The 22,210-nt window shown below is 47.5% G+C and overlaps 1 protein-coding gene across 2 annotated transcripts in view; it reads left to right on the top strand.

Moving 5' to 3' along the window:
• The first annotated feature begins 293 nt into the window (after positions 1-293).
• LOC121273491 (signaling lymphocytic activation molecule-like) overlaps positions 294-22,210 on the top strand; it is a 99,666-nt gene continuing 77,749 nt past the window's right edge. For both annotated transcript variants that reach the window (XM_041180664.1, XM_041180665.1), the window contains exons 1-2: positions 294-447; positions 16,248-16,568. In XM_041180664.1, coding sequence (XP_041036598.1) covers positions 381-447; positions 16,248-16,568 — 388 coding nt within the window. In that variant the 5' untranslated portion in view covers positions 294-380. The remainder of the gene's footprint in view (positions 448-16,247; positions 16,569-22,210) is intronic.

Genomic DNA, 22,210 nt, shown 5'->3' on the forward strand with positions numbered 1-22,210 from the left:
TGCTGTTTGACATGCAAGTAGTCCTGTGTTATAGCTTCACCAGGTTGGCACCTCATTTTTAGGTATGCCTGGTGCTGCTCCTGGCATGTCCTCCTGCACTCTTCACTGAACCAGGGTTGATCCCCTTGGCTTGATGGTAATGGTAGAGTGGGGGATATGCTGGGCCATGAGGTTACAGATTGTGTTCGAATACAATTCTGCTGCTGCTCTCGGAGTTACTCCCTCAGGCCCATCCCCCTGTACACATCCTGTAAAAGCTGTTGTAAATTTTCCGCTAACCACAATTTGTTCACGCTCCGTACTCAACATGTTGCTGACGTCTTCACTTCCGCCCGTTCTGCTTCCTGACATTGGCCATTACATTGCAGCCGAACAGCACAATGTCTAATTTCACCGTGAGGCAAAATGTCACCCTGCTCTGTCTCTCCCTCTCTGCTTTCCGTTTTGGTAAGTGATCCTTTTTCTAATGCAGTGAGAATTTAAAAGCAGTGAGCAGTGGGAGCCCCTCATGAATGTTTGTATTGGGCGCGAAGACCCTTCAGCCCGGCTTCCTCAGGACCTGACTTTACTAGGCCGAACCCTGAACTATGACATTCTGGCCCTTATATCTGTTTCTTACTCTCTCTGTCCCCACACCCTCACTACATTTGTCTCACCCTGTTTCTCTCGTTCTCTCGCTCTGTCTCACCCTTTACAAAATGCGTCATTCTCTACTTCTCCTTTACGAGAAATGTCTACGGCTCGACCACATCCTGCATTGCAGCTGAATGCTTAAAACAGAAGCCTCCATTACAGATAGATTTAATCATTTCTTGTTTTAAATTTATGATCCACCACTGCACCGTGATTTGCTTCAGATCGATTTGGTCAATTCCAAGCAAAAATTAACAATATCCATCAATTTCTGAACCCTTCGATTGTGTTCAGCGGTGAAAATGAAACGACTTTCTGACAAACAGAAAATACATACCCTGTGTTTATCCCCATGCTGTACCTGTCCTGGGAGTGTTTGTTGGGGACAGTGTAGAGAGAGATTTACTCTGTATCTAACCCCGTTCTGTACCTGTCCTGGGAGTGTTTGATGGGGACAGTGTAGAGGGTGTTTTACTCTGTATCTAACCCCGTGCTGTACCTGTCCTGGGAGTGTTTGTTGGGGACAGTGTAGAGAGAGATTTACTCTGTATCTAACCCCGTTCTGTACCTGTCCTGGGAGTGTTTGTTGGGGACAGTGTAGAGAGAGATTTACTCTGTATCTAACCCTGTGCTGTACCTGTCCTGGGAGTGTTTGATGGGGACAGTGTAGATGGTGCGTTACTCTGTATCTAACCCCATGCTGTACCTGTCCTGGGAGTGTTTGATGGAGCCAGTGTAGAGGGAGCTTTACTCTGTATCTAATGCCGTACTATACCTGTCCTGGGAGTGTTTGATGGGTACTGTGTAGAGGGAGACTTACTCTGTATCTAACCCCGTGCTGTACCTATCCTGGGAGTGCTTGATGGGGACAGTGTCGAGGGTGCTTTACACTCTATCTAACCCCATGCTGCACCTGTCCTGGGAGTGTTTGATGGGGATAGTGTAGAGGGAGGTTTACTCTGTATCTAACGCCGTGCTGTACCTGTCCTGGGAGTGTTTGATGGGGACAGTGTAGAGGGAGATTTACTCTGTGTCTAACCCCATGTTGTACCTGTTCTGGGAGTGTTTGATGGGGACAGAGTAGAAGGAGGTTTACTCTATATCTAACCCTGTGCTGTACCTGTCCTGGGAGTGTTTGATGGGGACAGTATAGAAGGAGCTTTACTCTGTATCTAACCTCGTGCTGTACCTGTCCTGGGAGTGTTCGATGGGGACAGTGTATAGGGAGATTTACTCTGCATCGAACCCCGTGCTGTACCTGTCCTGGGCATGTTTGATGGGGATAGTGCAGAGGGAACTTTACTTTGTATCTAAACCCATGCTGTACGTGTCCTGGCAGTGCTTGCTGGGGACAGCGTAGAGGGAGCTTTACTCTGTATCTAACCCCATGCTCTACCTGTCCTGGGAGTGTTTGATGTGGACAGTGTAGAGGGAGCTTTACTCTTGTATCTAACCCCGTGCTCTACCTGTCCTGGGACTGTTTGATGGGGACAGTGTAGAGGGAGATTCACTCTGTATCTAACCCCATGCTGTACCTGTCCTGGGAGTGTTTGATGGGGAGAGTGTATGGGGAGATTTCCTCTGTATCTAACCCCGTTCTGTCCCTGTCCTGGGAGTGTTGGATGTGGACAGTTTCGAGGGACCTTTACTCTGTATCTAACCCCGTGCTGAACCTGCCCTGGGAGTGTTTGAAGGGACAGTGTAGAGGGAGATTTCCTCTGTATCTAACACCGTGCTGTACCTATCCTGGGAGTGTTTGATGGGGACAGTTTCGACGGACCTTTACTCTGTATATAACCCCGTGCTGTACCTGCCCTGGGAGTGTTTGAAGGGACAGTGTTGAAGGATCTTTACTCTGTATCTAACCCCGTGCTGTACATGCCCTGGGAGTGTTTGATTGGGACAGTGTAGAGAGAGATTTACTCTGTATCTAACTCCGTGCTTTAACTGTCCTTGGAGTGTTTGATGGGGACAGTGTAGAGGGAGATTTACTCTGTATCTAACCCCGTGCTGTACATGCCCTGGGAGTGTTTGATTGGGACAGTGTAGAGAGAGATTTACTCTGTATCTAACTCCGTGCTTTAACTGTCCTTGGAGTGTTTGATGGGGACAGTGTAGCGGGAGCTTTTAACTGTATCTAACCCTGTGCTGTACCTGTCCTGGGAATGTTCGATGGAAACAGTGTAGAGGCAGATTTACGCTGTATCTAACCCCGTGCTGTACCTGTCGTAGTAGTGCTTGATGGGGACAGCGTAGAGGGAGACTTACTCCCTATGTAAACCTGTGGGGTTCCTGTCCTTGGAGTGTTTGATGGTTACTTTGTAAAAGGAGATTTACCCTGTTTCTTACCCTGTGTTGTACATGGCCTGGGGGTGTTTGATGTGAATATTGTAGAGGGAAATTTACTTGTATCTAACGTCGTGCTGTACATATCCTGGGAGTGTTTGATGGGGGCAGTGTAGAGGGAGCTTTACACTATATCTAACCCACGTACTGTAGCTGTCCTGGGTGTTTTTGATGGGGACAGTGTAGAGGGAGATTTACTCTGTATCTAACCCCGTGCTGTACCTGTCCTGGGAGTGCTTGATGGGCACAGTGTAGAGGGAGATTTACTCTGTATCTAACCCCGTGCTGTACCAGCCCTGGGAGTGTTTGATGGGAACAGTTTAGCGTGAGATTTACTGTAAATCTTACCCTGTGCTGTACCTGTCCTGGGAGTGTTTGATGGGGGCAGTATAGATCGTACTTTACTCTGTATCTAACCCTTTACTGTAACTGTCCTGGTCATGTTTGATGGGGATGGTGTAGAGGGAGATTTACTCTGTATCTAACCTGTGCTGTACCTGTCCTGGGGGTGTTTGAAGGGAACAGTGCAGAGAGGTGTTAACTCTGTATCTAACCCCGTGCTGTACCTGTCCTGGGAGTGTTTGATGGGAACAGTGTAGAGGTAGATTTAATCTGTATCTAACCACGTGCTGTACCTGTCCTGGGAGTGTTTGATGAGAACAGTGTCGAGGGAACTTTACACTTTATCTAAACCCGTGGTGTACCTGTCCTGGGAGTTTTTGATGTGGACAGTGTAGGTGGAGATTTACTCTGTATCTAACTTCGTGTTGTACATGTCCTGGGAGTGTTTGATGGGGACTGTGTAGAGGTAGATTTACTTTCTACCTAACCCCGTGCTGTTCATGTCCTGGGAGTGTTTGATTGGGACAGTGTAGAGGGAGCTTTACTCTCTATCTAACCCCATACTGTACCTGTCCTGGGAGTGTTTGATGGGGACAGTATAGAGAGGTATTTATTCTGTCTCTAACCCCGTGCTGTACCTGTTCTGTGTGTGTTTTGTGGGAACAGTGTAGAGGGAGCTTTACTCTGCATTTAACCCCGTGCTGTACCTGTCCTGGGAGTGTTTGATGGGGACAGTGTAGAGGGAGATTTACTCTGTATCTAACCCTGTGCTGTTCCTGTCCTGGGAGGGTTTTTAATGGGCACAGTACAGAGTGAGCTTAATTATGTATCGAACCCTGTGTTGTACCTGTCCTGGGAGTGTTTGATGTGGACAGTGTAGAAGGAGATTTACTCTGTATCTAACCCTGTGCTGTACCTGTCCTGGGAGTGTTTGATGGGGACAGTGTAGAGGGAGTTTTACTCTGTATCTAACCCTGTTCTGTACCTGTCCTGGGAGTGTTTGATGGGGACAGTGTAGAGGGAGATTTACTCTGTATCTAACCCCGTGCTGTACCTGTCCTGGGAGTGTTTGATGGGGACAGTGTAGAGGGAGATTTACTCTGTATCTAACCCCGTGCTGTACCTGTCCTGGGAGTGTTTGATGGGGACAGTGTAGAGGGAGTTTTACTCTGTATCTAACCCCGTGCTGTACCTGTCCTGGGAGTGTTTGATGGGGACAGTGTAGAGGGAGATTTACTCTGCATCTAACCCTGTTCTGTACCTGTCCTGGGAGTGTTTGATGGGGACAGTGTAGAGGGAGATTTACTCTGTATCCAACCCTGTGCTGTACCTGTCCTGGGACTTTTTGATGGGAGCCGTGTAGAGCTAGTTTTATTCTGTATCTAACCCTGTGCTGTACCTGTCCTGTGAGTGTTTGATGGGAACAGTGTCGAGGGAGCTTTCCATTGTATCTAATCACGTGCTGTACCTGTCCTTTAAGTGTTTAATGGGGACAGTTTAGGTGGGGATTTACTCTGTATCTACCGCTGTGCTGTACATGTCTTGGGAGTGTTTGATGGGGACAGTGTAGCGAGAGTTTTACTCTGTATCTAACCCCGTGCTGTACCTGTCCTGGGAGTGTTTGATGGGGACAGTGTAGCGAGAGTTTTACTCTGTATCTAACCCCGTGCTGTACCTGTCCTGGGAGTGTTTGATGGGAACAGTGTAGAGGGAGATTTACTCTGTATCTAACCCCGTGCTGTATTTGTCCTAGGAGTGTTTGATTCGGACAGTGTAGAGGGAGATTTACTCTGTATCTAACCCCGTGCTGTACCTGTCCTGGGAGTGTTTGATTCGGACAGTAAAGAGGGAGCTTTACTCTGTATCTAACCCCGTGCTGTACCTGTCCTGGGAGTGTTTGATGGGGACAGTGTAGAGGGAGCTTTACTCTGTATCTAACCCCATGCTGTAGCTGTCCTGGGAGTGTTTGATGGGGACATTGTAGAGGGAGATTTACTCTAAATCTAGCCCTGTGCTGTACCTGTCCTGGGACTGTTTGATGGGAACAGTGTAGAGGGAGATTTACTCTGTAACAAAAACAGAATTACCTGGAAAAACTCAGCAGGTCTGGCAGCATCGGCGGAGAAGAAAAGAGTTGACGTTTCGAGTCCTCATGACCCTTCGACAGAACTTGAGTTCGAGTCCAGGAAAGAGCTGAAATATAAGCTGGTTTAAGGTGTGTGTGTGGGGGGGCGGAGAGATAGAGAGACAGAGAGGTGGAGGGGGTTGGTGTGGTTGTAGCGACAAACAAGCAGTGATAGAAGCAGATCATCAAAAGATGTCAACAACAATAGTACAATAGAACACATAGGTGTTAAAGTTAAAGTTGGTGATATTATCTAAACGAATGTGCTAATTAAGAATGGATGGTAGGGCACTCAAGGTATAGCTCTAGTGGGTTTTTTTTTTTATTTTATATAATGGAAATAGGTGGGAAAAGGAAAATCTTTATAATTTATTGGGAAAAAAAAAAGAAGGGGGAAACAGAAAGGGGGTGGGGATGGGGGAGGGGACTCACGACCTAAAGTTGTTGAATTCAATATTCAGTCCGGAAGGCTGTAAAGTCCCTAGTCGGAAGATGAGGTGTTGTTCCTCCAGTTTGCGTTGGGCTTCACTGGAACAATGCAGCAAGCCAAGGACAGACATGTGGGCAAGAGAGCAGGGTGGAGTGTTAAAATGGCAAGCGACAGGGAGGTTTGGGTCATTCTTGCGGACAGACCGCAAGTGTTCTGCAAAGCGGTCGCCCAGTTTACGTTTGGTCTCTCCAATGTAGAGGAGACCACATTGGGAGCAACGAATGCAGTAGACTAAGTTGGGGGAAATGCAAGTGAAATGCTGCTTCACTTGAAAGGAGTGTTTGGGTCCTTGGACGGTGAGGAGAGAGGAAGTAAAGGGGCAGGTGTTGCATCTTTTGCGTGGGCAAGGGGTTGTGCCATAGGAGGGGGTTGAGGAGTAGGGGGTGATGGAGGAGTGGACCAGGGTGTCCCGGAGGGAGCGATCCCTACGGAATGCCGATAAGGGGGGTGAAGGGAAGATGTGTTTGGTAGTGGCATCATGCTGGAGTTGGCGGAAATGGCGGAGGATGATCCTTTGAATGCGGAGGCTGGTGGGGTGATAAGTGAGGACAAGGGGGACCCTATCATGTTTCTGGGAGGGAGGAGAAGGAGTGAGGGCGGATGCGCGGGAGATGGGCCGGACACGGTTGAGGGCCCTGTCAACGACCGTGGGTGGAAAACCTCGGTTAAGGAAGAAGGAGGACATGTCAGAGGAACTGTTTTTGAATGTAGCATCATTGGAACAGATGCGACGGAGGCGAAGGAACTGAGAGAATGGGATGGAGTCCTTACAGGAAGTGGGGTGTGAGGAGCTGTAGTCGAGATAGCTGTGGGTGTCGGTGGGTTTGTAATGGATATTGGTGGACAGTCTATCACCAGAGATTGAGACAGAGAGGTCAAGGAAGGGAAGGGAAGTGTCAGAGATGGACCACGTGAAAATGATGGAGGGGTGGAGATTGGAAGCAAAATTAATAAATTTTTCCAAGTCCTGACGAGAGCATGAAGCAGCACCGAAATAATCATCGATGTACCGGAGAAAGAGTTGTGGAAGGGGGCCGGAGTAGGACTGCAACAAGGAATGTTCCACATACCCCATAAAGAGACAGGCATAGCTGGGGCCCATGCGGGTACCCATAGCCACACCTTTTATTTGGAGGAAGTGAGAGGAGTTGAAGGAGAAATTGTTCAGCGTGAGAACAAGTTCAGCCAGACGGAGGAGAGTAGTGGGAGTAGTGAGGAGAGTAGTGAGAGTAGTTCCTTTCCCCATCCACCACTACTCTCCTCCGTCTGGCTGAACTTGTTCTCACGCTGAACAATTTCTCCTTCAACTCCTCTCACTTCCTCCAAATAAAAGGTGTGGCTATGGGTACCCGCATGGGCCCCAGCTATGCCTGTCTCTTTATGGGGTATGTGGAACATTCCTTGTTACAGTCCTACTCCGGCCCCCTTCCACAACTCTTTCTCCAGTACATCGATGATTATTTCGGTGCTGCTTCATGCTCTCGTCAGGACTTGGAAAAATTTATTAATTTTGCTTCCAATCTCCACCCCTCCATCATTTTCACGTGGTCCATCTCTGACACTTCCCTTCCCTTCCTTGACCTCTCTGTCTCAATCTCTGGTGATAGACTGTCCACCAATATCCATTACAAACCCACCGACACCCACAGCTATCTCGACTACAGCTCCTCACACCCCACTTCCTGTAAGGACTCCATCCCATTCTCTCAGTTCCTTCGCCTCCGTCGCATCTGTTCTGATGATGCTACATTCAAAAACAGTTCCTCTGACATGTCCTCCTTCTTCCTTAACCGAGGTTTTCCACCCACGGTCGTTGACAGGGCCCTCAACCGTGTCCGGCCCATCTCCCGCGCATCCGCCCTCACTCCTTCTCCTCCCTCCCAGAAACATGATAGGGTCCCCCTTGTCCTCACTTATCACCCCACCAGCCTCCGCATTCAAAGGATCATCCTCCGCCATTTCCGCCAACTCCAGCATGATGCCACTACCAAACACATCTTCCCTTCACCCCCCTTATCGGCATTCCGTAGGGATCGCTCCCTCCGGGACACCCTGGTCCACTCCTCCATCACCCCCTACTCCTCAACCCCCTCCGATGGCACAACCCCTTGCCCACGCAAAAGATGCAACACCTGCCCCTTCACTTCCTCTCTCCTCACCGTCCAAGGACCCAAACACTCCTTTCAAGTGAAGCAGCATTTCACTTGCATTTCCCCCAACTTAGTCTACTGCATTCGTTGCTCCCAATGTGGTCTCCTCTACATTGGAGAGACCAAACGTAAACTGGGCGACCGCTTTGCAGAACACCTGCGGTCTGTCCGCAAGAATGACCCAAACCTCCCTGTCGCTTGCCATTTTAACACTCCACCCTGCTCTCTTGCCCACATGTCTGTCCTTGGCTTGCTGCATTGTTCCAGTGAAGCCCAACGCAACCTGGAGGAACAACACCTCATCTTCCGACTAGGGACTTTACAGCCTTCCGGACTGAATATTGAATTCAACAACTTTAGGTCGTGAGTCCCCTCCCCCATCCCCACCCCCTTTCTGTTTCCCCCTTCTTTTTTTTTCCCAATAAATTATAAAGATTTTCCTTTTCCCACCTATTTCCATTATATAAAATAAAAAAAAAACCACTAGAGCTATACCTTGAGTGCCCTACCATCCATTCTTAATTAGCACATTCGTTTAGATAATATCACCAACTTTAACTTTAACACCTATGTGTTCTATTGTACTATTGTTGTTGACATCTTTTGATGATCTGCTTCTATCACTGCTTGTTTGTCGCTACAACCACACCAACCCCCTCCACCTCTCTGTCTCTCTATCTCTCCGCCCCCCCACACACACACCTTAAACCAGCTTATATTTCAGCTCTTTCCTGGACTCGAACTCAAGTTCTGTCGAAGGGTCATGAGGACTCGAAACGTCAACTCTTTTCTTCTCCGCCGATGCTGCCAGACCTGCTGAGTTTTTCCAGGTAATTCTGTTTTTGTTTTGGATTTCCAGCATCCGCAGTTTTTTTGTTTTTATCTCTGAGATTTACTCTGTATCTAACCCCGTGCTCTACCTGTCCTGGGAGTGTTTGTGGGAATAGGGTCGAGGGAGCTTTACAGTGTATCTAACCACGTGCTGTACCTGTCCTGGAATTGCTTGATGGGGACAACGCAGAGGGAGATTTAGTCTGTATCTCACCCTATGCTGTACCTGTCCTGGGAGGGTTTTTAGTGGGGAGAGTAGAGAGTGAGCTTTACTGTGTATCTAACCCTGTGCTGTATATGTCTTGGGAGTATTCGATGGGGACAGTGTAGTTTGAGATTAACTCTGTAACTAACCCTGTGCTGCCCCTCTCCTGGGAATGTTTGATTGGAACAGTGTAGAGGGAGATTTACCCTCTATCTTAGCCCGTGCTGTACCTGTCCTGGGAGTGTTTGATGGGGACAGTGTAGCGGGTGCTTTACTCTGTATCTAACCCCATACTGTACCTGTCCTGGTCGTGTTTGATGGGGACAGTGTAGAGGGAGGTTTACTCTGTATCTAACCCCGTGCTGTACCTGTCCTGGGGGTGTTTGATCGGGACAGTGTAGAGGGAGTTTTACTCTGTATCTAAACCCGTGCTCTACATGTCCTGGGAGTGTTTGATGGAGACAGTGTTCAGGGAACTTTACTTTGTATCTAACCCCGCACTTTACCTTTCCTGGGGGTGTTTGATCGGGACAGTGTCGAGGGAGTTTTACTCTGTATCTAACCCTGTGCTGTACCTGTCCTGCGAGTGTTTGATGGGAACAGTGTAGAGGGAGCTTTACTCTGTATCTAACCCCGTGCTGTACCTGTCCTGGGAGTGTTTGTTTGGAACAGTGTAGAGGGAGATTTACTCTGTATCTAACCCCGTGCTGTACCTGTCCAGGGAGTGTTTGATGGGGACAGTGTAGAGGGAGATTTACTCTGTATCCATCCCTGTGCTGTACCTGTCCTCGGACTTTTTGATGCGAACCGTGTAGAGGGAGATTTACTCTGTCTCTAACCCCGTGCTGTACCTGTCCTGGGAGTGTTTGATGGGGACATTGTAGAGGGAGATTTACTCTGTATTTAACCCCGTGCTGTACCTGTCCTGTGTGTGTTTTATGGGAACAGTGTAGAGGGAGCTTTACTCTGCATCTAACCCCGTGCTGTAGCTGTCCTGGGAGTGTTTGATGGGGACATTGTAGAGGGAGATTTACTCTGTACCTAACCCTATGCTGTACCTGTCCTGGGAGGGTTTTTAATGTGGAGAGTAGAGAGTGAGCTTTACTGTGTATCTAACCCTGTGTTGTACATGTCTTGGGAGTGTTTGATGGGGGCAGTGTTCAGATAGCTTTCCTTTCTATCTAACCCCATGCTGTACCTGTCCTGGGAATGTTTGATGGGAACAGTTGAGCGGGAGATTTACTCTGTATCTAACCCCATGCTGTAACTATCCTGGGAGTGGTTGATGGCGACAGTGTAGAGGGAGATTCACTCTGTATCTAACCCCGTGCTGTACCTGTCCTGGGAGTGGTTCATGGCGACAGTGTAGAGGGAGATTTACTCTGTATCCAACCCTGTGCTGTACCTGTCCTCGGACTTTTTGATGGGAACCGTGAATAGGTAGTTTTATTCTGTATCTAACCCCGTGCTGTACCTGTCCTGTGAGTGTTTGATGTTAACAATGTCGAGGGAGATTTACACTGTGTCTAACCACGTGTTGTACCTGTCCTTTAAGTGTTCAATGGGGACTGTTTAGGTGGGGATTTACTTTGTATCTAACGCTGTGCTGTACATGTCCTTGGAGTGTTTGATGGGGACAGTGTAGAGGAAGATTTTTTCTGTATCTAACCCCGTGCTGTACCTGTCTTTGGAGTGTTTGTTTGGAACTGTGTAGAGAGAGTTTTACTCTGTATCTAACCCCGTGCTGTACCTGTCCTGGGTGTGTTTTATGGGAACTGTGTAGAGAGAAGTTTACTCTGTATCTAACCCTGTGATGTACCTGTCCTGGAAGTGTTTTATGGGAACTGTGTAGAAAGAAATTTACTCTGTATCTAACCCTGTGATGTACCTGTCCTGGAAGTGTTTGATGGGGACAGTGTAGAGGGAGATTTATTCTGTATCTAACCCCGTGCTGTACCTGTCCTGGGGGTGTTTGATGGGGACAGTGTAGAGGGAGATTTACTCTGTATCTAACCCCGTGCTGTACCTGTCCTGGGAGTGTTTGATGGGGATAGTGTAGAGGGAGATTTACTCTGTATCTAACCCCGTGCTGTACCTGTCCTGGGAGTGTTTGATGGGGACTGTGTCTTGTGAGCCTTACTCTGTATCTAGTCCTTAGTTGCCCTTGAGGAGGTGATGTTGAGCTGCCTTCATGAACCATGTGGTGTAGGTAAACCCACAATGCTGTTAGGGAGGGAGTTCCAGGATTTTGTCCCTGTGGTGTATGTACACCCAAAATGCTGTTAGGGAGGGCGTTCCAGGATTTTGTCCCTGTGGTGTAGGTACACCCACAGCGCTGTTAGGGAAGGCGTTCCAGGATTTTGTCCCTGTGGTGTAGGTACACCCACGGCGCTGTTAGGGAGGGCGTTCCAGGATTTTGTCCCTGTGGTGTAGGTACACCCACAATGCTGTTAGGGAGGGAGTTCCAGGATTTTGTCCCTGTGGTGTATGTACACCCACAGCGCTGTTAGGGAGGGAGTTCCAGGATTTTGTCCATGTGGTGTAGGTACACCCACAGTGCTGTTAGGGAGGGAGTTCCAGGATTTTGTCCATGTGGTGTAGGTACACCCACGGCGCTGTTAGAGAGGGAGTTCCAGGATTTTGTCCATGTGGTGTAGGTACACCCAGAGTGCTGTTAGGGAGGGAGTTCCAGGATTTGGACCCAGCGACAGTGAAGGAACGGTGATATATTTCCAAGTCAGGATGGTGAGAGACTTGGAGGGGAATTTCCAGGAGGTGGTGTTCCCATCTATCTGCTGCCCTTGTCCTTCTAGATGGTAGTGGTCGTGCGTTTGGAAGGTGCTGTCGAAGGAGCCTTGGTGAATTCCTGCAGTGCATCTTGTAGATGGTACACACACTGCTGCTACTGTGTGTCGGTGGTGGAGGGAGTGAATGCTTGTGGATGGGGGGGCCGATCAAGCAGGGCTGCTTTGTCCTGGATGGTGTTGACCTTCTTGAGTGTTGTGGGAGCTGCACTCATCCAGGCAAGTGGGGAGTATCCCATCCCACTCCTGACTTGTGTCTTGTAGATGGTGGACAGGCTTTGGGGAGTCAGGAGGTGAGTTACTCTCCGCAGGATTCCCAGCCTCTGACCTGCTCTTGTAGCCACAGTATTTATATGGCTGGTCCAGTTCAGTTTCTGGTCAATGGTAACCCCCAGGATGTTGATAGTGGGGGATTCAGTGATGGTAATGCATCTGGACATCAAGGGGCGACAGTTAGACTCTGTCCTGTTGGAGATGGTCATTGTCTGACACTTGTGTGGTGTGAATGTTACTTGCCGCTTGTCAGCCCAAGCCTGGATATTGTCCAGGTCTTGCTGCATTTGGACATGGACTGCTTCAGTATCTGAGGAGTGGTGAATGATGCTGAACATTGTGCAATCATCAGCCAACATCCGCACTTCTGACCTTATGATGGAAGGAAGGTCATTGATGAAGCAGCTGGAGATGGTTGGGCCGAGGACACTACCCTGAGGAGCTCCTGCAGTAATGTCCTGGAGCTGAGATGACTGACCTCCAACAACTACGACCATCTCCCTTTATGCTAGACATGACTCCAACCAGTGGAGAGTTTTCCCCCTGATTCCCATTGACCCCAGTTTTGCTGGGACTCCTTGAAGCCACTCTCGGTCAAATGCTGCCTTGATGTCAAGGGCAGTCACTCTCACCTCACCTCTGGAGTTCAGCTCTTTGTCCATGTTTGAACCAAGGCTGTAATGAGGTCAGGAGCTGAGTGGCCCTGGCGGAACCCAAAGATAAAAACAAAAAAACTGCAGATGCTGGAAATCCAAAACAAAAACAGAATTACCTGGAAAAACTCAGCAGGTCTGGCAGCATCGGAGGAGAAGAAAAGAGTTGACGTTTCGAGTCCTCATGACCCTTCAACAGAACTTGAGTTCGTGTCCAAGAAAGAGTTGAAATATAAGCTGGTTTAAGGTGTGTGTGTGGGGGGCGCAGAGAGAGAGAGAGAGAGAGAGAGAGAGAAGTGGAGTGGGGGTGTGGTTGTAGGGACAAACAAGCAGTGATAGAAGCAGATCATCAAAAGATGTCAACAACAATAGTACAAAAGAACACATAGGTGTTAAAGTTAAAGTTGGTGATATTATCTAAACGAATGTGCTAATTAAGAATGGATGGTAGGGCACTCAAGGTATAGCTCTAGTGGGGTTTTTTTTTAATAATGGAAATAGGTGAGAAAAGGAAAATCTTTATAATTTATTGGAAAAAAAAAGGAAAGGGGAAACAGAAAGTGGGTGGGGATGGGGGAGGGTCCCCCATCCCCACCCCCTTTCTGTTTCCCCCTTCCTTTTCCTTTTTTTCCAATAAATTATATAGATTTTCCTTTTCCCACCTATTTCCATTATAAAAAAAAAAATTTTTTTTTTTTACATCTTTTATGCTCTCCCCACTCCCACTAGAGCTATACCTTGAGTGCCCTACCATCCATTCTTAATTTGCACATTCGTTTAGATAATATCACCAACTTTAACTTTAACACCTATGTGTTCTTTTGTACTATTGTTGTTGACATCTTTTGATGATCTGCTTCTATCACTGCTTGTTTGTCCCTACAACCACACCCCCCCCCTCCACCTCTTTGTCTCTCTATCTCTCCGCCCCCCACACACACACCTTAAACCAGCTTATATTTCAACTCTTTCTTGGACTCGAACTCAAGTTCTGTCGAAGGGTCATGAGGACTCGAAACGTCAACTCTTTTCTTCTCCGCCGATGCTGCCAGACCTGCTGAGTTTTTGCAGGTAATTCTGTTTTTGTTTTTGTGCTGGCGGAAACCAAACTGGGCATCAGTGAGCAGGTTATTGCTGAGTAAGTGCTGCTTGATAGCTCTGTTGTTACCCCGTCCATGACTTTACTAATGATGGAGAGTAGACTGATGGGGCGGTAATTGGCCGGGTTGGATTTGTGCTGCTTTTTGTGTATAGGACATACCTGGGCAATTTCCCACATAGCCGGGTAAGATGCCAGTGTTGTAGCTGTACTGGAACAGCTTGGCTAGGGTCACGGCAAATTCTGGAGCACAAGTCTTCAGTACTATTGCTGGAATATTGTCAGGGCCCATAGCCTTTGCAGTATCCAGTGCCTTCAGCTGTTTCTTAATATCACGTGGAGTGAATCGAATTGTCTGAAGACTGGCATCTGTGATGCTGGGAACCTCCAGAGGAGGCTGAGATGGATCATCCACTCGGCACCTCTGGCTGAAGATTGTAGCAAATGCTTCATCCTTATCTTTTGCACTGATGTGCTGGGCTCCTCCATCATTGAGGATGGGGATATTTGTGGAGCCTCCTCCTCCAGTGAGTTGTTTAATTGTCTTCCACCATTCTCGAGAGGATGTTGGAGGCTTACAGAGCTTAGTTCTGATCCGTTGGTTGTGGGATCACTTGAGGTTTCCTTGCCCATGTTTGACCTGATGCCATGAGACTTCATGGGGTGTGGAGTCGATGTTGAGGACTCCCAGGACAACTCCCTCCTGACTGTATACCACTGTGTCACCACCTCTGCTGGACCTGTCCTGCTGGTGGGACAGGACATACCCAGGGATGGTAATGTCTGGGACATTATCTGTTAGATATGATTCTGTGAGGATGACTATGTCAGGCTGTTGCTCTTTGTGTTCAATGCGTAAATTGTAGAACATGCTGCTTTCCAAATTTGAGTGTAGGATTCATCAGTGTATGGAACATTTTACTCTGTATCTAACCCTGTGCTGTACCTGCCCAGGCAGACTTATAAAGAAGGCAACGCACTTGGGATACAGGGTAATTTAAGAAGGTGTATTCAAAATTGGCTTAGTTATAGGAGACAGAGGGTGATGACAGAAGGATGCTTCAGTGACTGGAAGCCAGTGTCCAGTGGTGTACCACAGGGATCTGTGCTGGGTCCCCTATTATTTGTCATTTATATAAATGACATACATGACTATGTGGGGGGTAGGATTAGCAAGTTTGCAGATGACACAAAGATTGGCCGGGTGGTTAACAGTGAGATTGAGTGTCTTGGGCTACAGGAAGATATAGACAGGATGGTCAAATGGGCCGCTAAGTGGCAGATGGAATTTAACCCTGAAAAGTGTGAGGTGATACACTTTGGAAGGAGTAATTTGACAAGGAAGTATTCAATGAACGGCATTGACACTAGGAAGTTCTGAGGAACAAAGGGACCTTGGCATGTGTGTCCTTAGATCTCTGAAGGCGGAGGGGCATATTAGTGGGGTGGTGAAAAAGGCACATGGGACACTTGCCTTTATCAATCGAGGCATAGCTTACAAAAGTAGGGAGGTCATTGTGAAGTTGTATAGAACCTTGGTGAGGCCACAGCTGGAGTACTGTGTGCAGTTCTGGTCACCACATTATAGGAAGGATGTGAATGCACTGGAGGGGGTGCAGAGGAGATTCACCAGGATGTTGCCTGGGATGAAACATTTAAGTTATGAAGAGAGGTTGGATAGACTTGGGTTGTTTTCGCTGGAGCAGAGAAGACTGAGGGGTGACCTGTTCGAGATGTACAAGATTATGAGGGGCACGGACAGGGTGGATAGGGGACAGCTGTTCCCCTTAGTTGAAGGGTCAGTCACGAGGGGACATAAGTTCAAGGTGAGGGGCAGGAGGTTTAGGGGGGATGTGAAGGTAAACCTTTTTTCCCAGAGGGTGGTGATGGTCTGGAATGCGCTGCCTGGGAGGGTGGTGGAGGCGGGTTGCCTCACATCCTTTAAAAAGTACCTGGATGAGCACTTGGCACATCATAACATTCAAGGCTCTGGGCCAAGTGCTGGTCAATGGGGTAAGGTAGGTAGGTCAGGTGTTTCTCACGTGTCGGTGCAGACTCGATGGGCCAAAGGGTCTCTTCTGCACTGTGATTCTGTGAGTGTTTGATGGAGACAGTGTAGAGGGAGATTTACTCTGTATCTAACCCCGTGCTGTACCTGTCCTGGGAGTGTTTGATGGGGATGGTTGTTGATTCTTGTTTTCCAGTCACTGTGTGTCATGCTGTAGGTGTAATTCTTCCTTCAGTCACTGAGCTGTCTTGTTGCACACACACTGACTGTCTCCTCTTGTTCCTTCAGTTCAGATTCAGGCTGCCCGACTCCCAGTGAATGGGTCCCTGGGTCAGTCAGTCTCCCTGTCCATGGGGATCTCACACGGATCGAAGGTTTACGAGGTTGAATGGAAGCGACTTTCATCTAAATACAGAATAGTGAGATGGACAAATGGGATCATTAAATATTTTGAAGCAGAGGAGTTCAAGAAACGATTTAAACTTCATCCAGAGGATTTGAGTCTGCAGATCAGTGAGTTACAGAGAGAGGACACTGGGGTCTATGAGGTTTCTGTTGTTCTAGATTCAGGAAAGGAATCTTCACAGACGGTACAACTGGACGTGTACGGTGAGTGAGATTCTATCTGACACACCTGACTTTCACCTCTTGCTGAAATTTATCACGTTCCTGTTTGGGGATAGATATTTCCTGATTTCTTAAATTGCTTCTGTCCTGGATTTCCTGTTCAGGTAGAGGGGGTGTGGCTGTCTCAGGCTGGCGACAATTCCCGAATGTTGGAATGTCAGAAATATTAGTGACGAGTTCACTCACCCCCACAAACCTGTTCCATCAGTCAAAAACATCACAGCTGCTCTCTGCCCTTGGATCCACATTCCCCCTGGATCCCACTCTCTCTAGATTCTCTCAGTGTCTGTAAATCTATCCATCTCAGCCTTGAATCTACTCAAAGACTGAGCATCCACTGCTCTCTGGGGTAGACAACTCCAAAGATTCACAGCCCTCTGAGTGAAGAAATTTCCCCTCATCTCAGTCCAAAATGTCCGACCCCTCCCTATCCTGAGACTCGGACCCTGTGTTCTCGGCTCTCCATCCAGAGGGGAACTGCCTTTCAGCAGCAGGATTCTATACAACCACAGTCTGTAACCTCCTGGCCCGGCATCTCCCCCAGCTTCAGATCCTTATAGACAGCACAGAGAGGCTGAGAGGCTGAAGGATTTTCACACTAGTTAGATCTTAGACCATCTTCCTTTACACATAGCCTTCTCTCCTTTGTACATATTTTCCCCTTTGAATGCAAATTCCCATTGTTTCTCTTTGTCTTCGGACTTTACCTCTCTGCTTATAAAAATTTATAGAACCAATTTTCCCAGTAATCTTTGGGAAAATGTTAACACCCTTTTTCTTAACTTCTGCTGGTTGACTCCCTCTTTTGAATTCAAGCCAGTCTAGTCTATTTAAAAATGCAAAGATCCTTTTACACCTTACATTCTACTTCCCCCATGTTTAACTACTTAACATTTCAAACTGAGCTTATCTTCAAATACTTCAAAGCACCCAGACCAGCTGCTTTTAATTCAATTAATACACACGCACACGCACGCACACAAACACACACACACACACACGCACACACGTACGCACACAAACACACACACAAACACACACAAACACACACGCACACACGCACAGACACACAGACAGACACATACACACACGTATTTTACAATACATTTCAAAAACATTGTGGTCATTACTATCTCTCCCTAACAGGACGGTGCAGGAAGACATGCCACCTCATTTTTAGGTATGCCTGGTGCTGCTCCTGGCATGTCCTCCTGCACTCTTCACTGAACCAGGGTTGATCCCCTTGGCTTGATGGTAATGGTAGAGTGGGGGATATGCTGGACCATGAGGTTACAGATTGTGCTCGAGTACAATTCTGCTGCTGCTGATGGCCCACAGCACCTCATGGATGCCCAGTCTGGAGTTACCTGATCTGTTTGAAATCTATCCCATTTAGCACTGTGGCAGTGTCACACAACACGATGGAGGGTATCCTCAATGTGAAGGTGGGACTTTGTCTCCACAACGACTGTGTGGTGGTCACTCCTACCGATACTGTCATGGACAGATGTATCTGTGACAGGCAGCTTGGTGAGGATGGGGTCAGGTATGTTCTTCCCTCTTGTTGGTTCCCTCACCACCTCCCACACACCCAGTCGAGCAGCTATGTCCTTTAGGACTCGGCCAGCTTGGTCAGTAGTGGAGCTACTGAGCCTCTCTTAGTGATGGACATTGAAGTCCCCACCCAGAGTACATTCTGCACCCTCGCCACCCTCAGTGCTTCCTCCAAGTGATGTTCAACATGGAGGAGCACTGATTCATCAGCTGAGGGAGGGTGGGACGTGGTCATCAGCAGGAGGTTTCCTTGCCCCATATTTGACCTGATGCCATGAGACTTCATGGGGTGTGGAGTCGATGTTGAGGACTCCCAGGACAACTCCCTCCTGACTGTATACCACTGTGTCACCACCTCTGCTGGGCCTGTCCTGCTGGTGGGACAGGACATACCCAGGGATGGTGATGCTGGTGTCTGGGACATTATCTGTAAGGTATGATTCCGTGAGGATGACTATGTCAGGCTGTTGCTTGACTAGTCTGTGAGACAGCTCTCCCAATTTCAGCACTAGCCCCCAGATGTTAGTAAGGAGGACTTTTCAGGGTTGACAGGGCTGAGTTTGCCGTTGTTGTTTCCGGTGTCTGGGTCGATGGTGGTTGTAGAGGTTTGTTAGATCTGAGCACCTTGCTAGGCCAATTCAGAGTCAACCACATTGTCTGGAGTCACACGTAGTCTGGACCAGGTAAGGACGATAGATTTACTTCCCTAGAGGACATTAGTTAACCAGGTGGGGTTTTTACAACAATTCACAATGGTTCCATGGTCAACATTAGACTTTTAATTCTAGATTTTTATTGAATTCAAATTCCACCATTTGGGTCTCTGGATCCCCTAAGTGATGGAATGGACAGTCTGAATGTAAAATGATCAAAAGTGCTATTAAAACATTTAAATGGAGCTGATGCGGAACAAAGCATTTATCACACAGTTTCCCAGCCTATGGGAAGCAGTGTAAGACTGTGATAAACCAAATCACTTCTCTAAGATGTGTAAACTGAAGAAACTGCACACGATTGACACAGACACTGAAGTGAACTTTTCGTTGTTGCAGTAAGAACAAATTCCAAAGGAGACGATGGAAGTTTGATTTAAAAATTGCCAACATGATGGTGAGTTCCCAGCGTGACCCAAGTGCACAAGCAAATGTCAATCCCATAAACCTGTATCGTAAGATAAGCAAAGAGAAACAGCTCACTAAAACAGCAGTGACACTGTCTCCTTATACAGGTGAAAACACTACAGCAGAAGGCAAAAAACAAAAAAACTGCTGATGCTGGAAATCCAAAACAAAAACAGAATTACCTGGAAAAACTCAGCAGGTCTGGCAGCATCGGCGGAGAAGAAAAGAGTTGACGTTTCGAGTCCTCATGACCCTTCGACAGAACTTGAGTTTGAGTCCAAGAAAGAGTTGAAATATAAGCTGGTTTAAGGTGGGTGTGTGGGGGGCGGAGAGATAGAGAGACAGAGAGGTGGAGGGGGGGGGGTGTGGTTGTAGGGACAAACAAGCAGTGATAGAAGCAGATCATCAAAAGATGTCAACAACAATAGTACAAAAGAACACATAGGTGTTAAAGTTAAAGTTGGTGATATTATCTAAACGAATGTGCAAATTAAGAATGGATGGTAGGGCACTCAAGGTATAGCTCTAGTGGGGGTGGGGAGAGCATAAAAGATGTAAAAAAAAAAATTTTTTTTTTATAATGGAAATAGGTGGGAAAAGGAAAATCTATATAATTTATTGGAAAAAAAAGAAAAGGAAGGGGGAAACAGAAAGGGGGTGGGGATGGGGGACCCTCCCCCATCCCCACCCCCTTTCTGTTTCCCCCTTCCTTTTTTTTCCAATAAATTATAAAGATTTTCCTTTTCCCACCTATTTCCATTATTAAAAAAAACCCCCACTAGAGCTATACCTTGAGTGCCCTACCATCCATTCTTAATTAGCACATTCGTTTAGATCACATCAAAAGCTTTAACACCTATGTGTTCTTTTGTTCTCTTGTTAGTGACATTTTTTGATGATCTGCTTCTATCACTGCTTGTTTGTCGCTACAACCACACCAATCCCCTCCACTTCTCTCTCTCACTCTCTCCCCCGCCCCCCCACACACCTTAAACCAGCTTATAGTTCAACTCTTTCTTGGACTCACTCAAGTTCTGTCGAAGGGTCATGAGGACTTGAAATGTCAACTCTTTTCTTCTCCGCCGATGCTGCCAGACCTGCTGAGTTTTTCCAGGTAATTCCGTTTTTGTTACAGCAGAAGTTAAGTACAGACAGAAAATGAAGCAAATACAACAGGCTCAAGCACTCCCATCCATAGTGGTGAAAACTGATGTCAAACCCATTCTCAGAGACAAAGCTTGTGAAAATCTGAAGCTAATCAGGGGAATAATGACTGTCACCACTGATCACATCCTGAGCGAGTGTAAAGATGTGTTCCAGGGAATCGGCTGCCTAAAAGGAGAACACACCATCAAGATTGATGAAACTGTGACACCCAAAATACACCCACCCTGGGAAAATAGCAATAACGCTGAGAGAGGGACTGAAAGCAGAGTTGGACAGAATGGAGAATCTTCACCTCAGCAAGAAAATTGAAGAACGGACAAAGTGGGTTAATCCCATTGTAATTGTCGGAAAATCAGATGGGAACCTGCGAGTCTGTCTGGATCCCAGAGACCTAAAGCAGGCAGTACAAAGAGAGCATTACCAGCTGCCCACAGTGGAATAGATGATGTGTAAGCTCGCTGATGTTAAATACTATTCAGTCTTGGATGTGAATTCAGGATTCTGGCAGGTCACACTGGATGAACACAGCTTCTATCTCTGTAACTTCAACACACTGTACAGGCGACACGAGTTATTATGCTTACCTTTTGGTATTAATTCAGCTCCGGAGGTGTTCCACAGAACAGTGAAGCAGCTGTTTGAAGGGTTCGAGGGTGTGGAAACCTATATCGACAATGTGCTGGTCTGGGGAGTCTCACAATAATAACACCACCCCAGACTGAGGCAGGTGCTGGCCAGAGTGAGAGAAAGGAACCTCAAGTTGAAGAAGGAACAGAGCAAAATAGGTCTCCATGAATTCAAGTACTTGGGACAAGTGCTAACAAGTGAGGGACTGAAGCTGGACCCGAGTAAAATGGAAACAATTGTGGACGTGCCCCCACCAGAATGTAAGAAAGACTTGGAGAGGTTTTTGGGAATGGTGACCAATCTTGGGAAATTCATTCTGAACATGTCAGACCTGTCAGCACCTCTCAGAGAACTTGTATAAACTGCTGTGGAATGGCACTGGGAAAATGTCACCAGGATAGCTTAGAGCAGTCTGAAGTGAACACTGACCCAGGCGCCAGTGTTACAGTTTTACAACCTCACTCAGCTGGTCAAGGTCTCAGTGGACACTTCAAAGTCTGGCCTGGGAGCTGTCCTCTTGCAAAATGAGGCACCAGTGACAAATGCTTCACGGGCAATGATTGAAACACAGCAGCAGCAAGTACCAAATAGAGAAAGAAATGCTAGCAATTATGTTTGGCCGAGAAGCCTTCCACCAGTTTGTCTGTGGCACAGACATGGAGCTAGAGTCTGATCATCAGCCTTTGGAAGCTACACTTAAAAAGCCCCTGAACTGTGCACCACCAAGAATCCAGAGATGACTAATGTGTCTGCAGAGGTACCAGGTCAGAGTTAAATACAAACCAGGCAAGGAGATGTAAATCAGAGACACTCAGTCACGTGCAGACCTACCCATCATGGAGGAAGAGGATAAAGAAAGGGAAGCACAGGTTCACTTGCTGACAAAGAACTTCCCTGTGGCTGTGACCGAACTGGATAAGATCAGGGAAGTGACCAAGAACGAGGCCATCCTGAGAATACAGCAGCAGATTGTGTAAACTGCCTGGTCCACACACCGGACCGGAGCCACTTCTGCTGTACAAGAGAACTGGAACCTTCGTCAGGAAGGTCATGTAGCAGAAGGAATACTTTTCCAGGGAGGAAAGATCATAATTCTTGCAACACCGAGGAAAGAAATGCTGCAGCACAGACATGAAAGTCACCTCAGCACCGAAA

The sequence above is a fragment of the Carcharodon carcharias genome, assembly GCF_017639515.1.
Source record: "Carcharodon carcharias isolate sCarCar2 chromosome 24 unlocalized genomic scaffold, sCarCar2.pri SUPER_24_unloc_1, whole genome shotgun sequence".
Lineage (NCBI taxonomy): Eukaryota > Metazoa > Chordata > Chondrichthyes > Lamniformes > Lamnidae > Carcharodon > Carcharodon carcharias.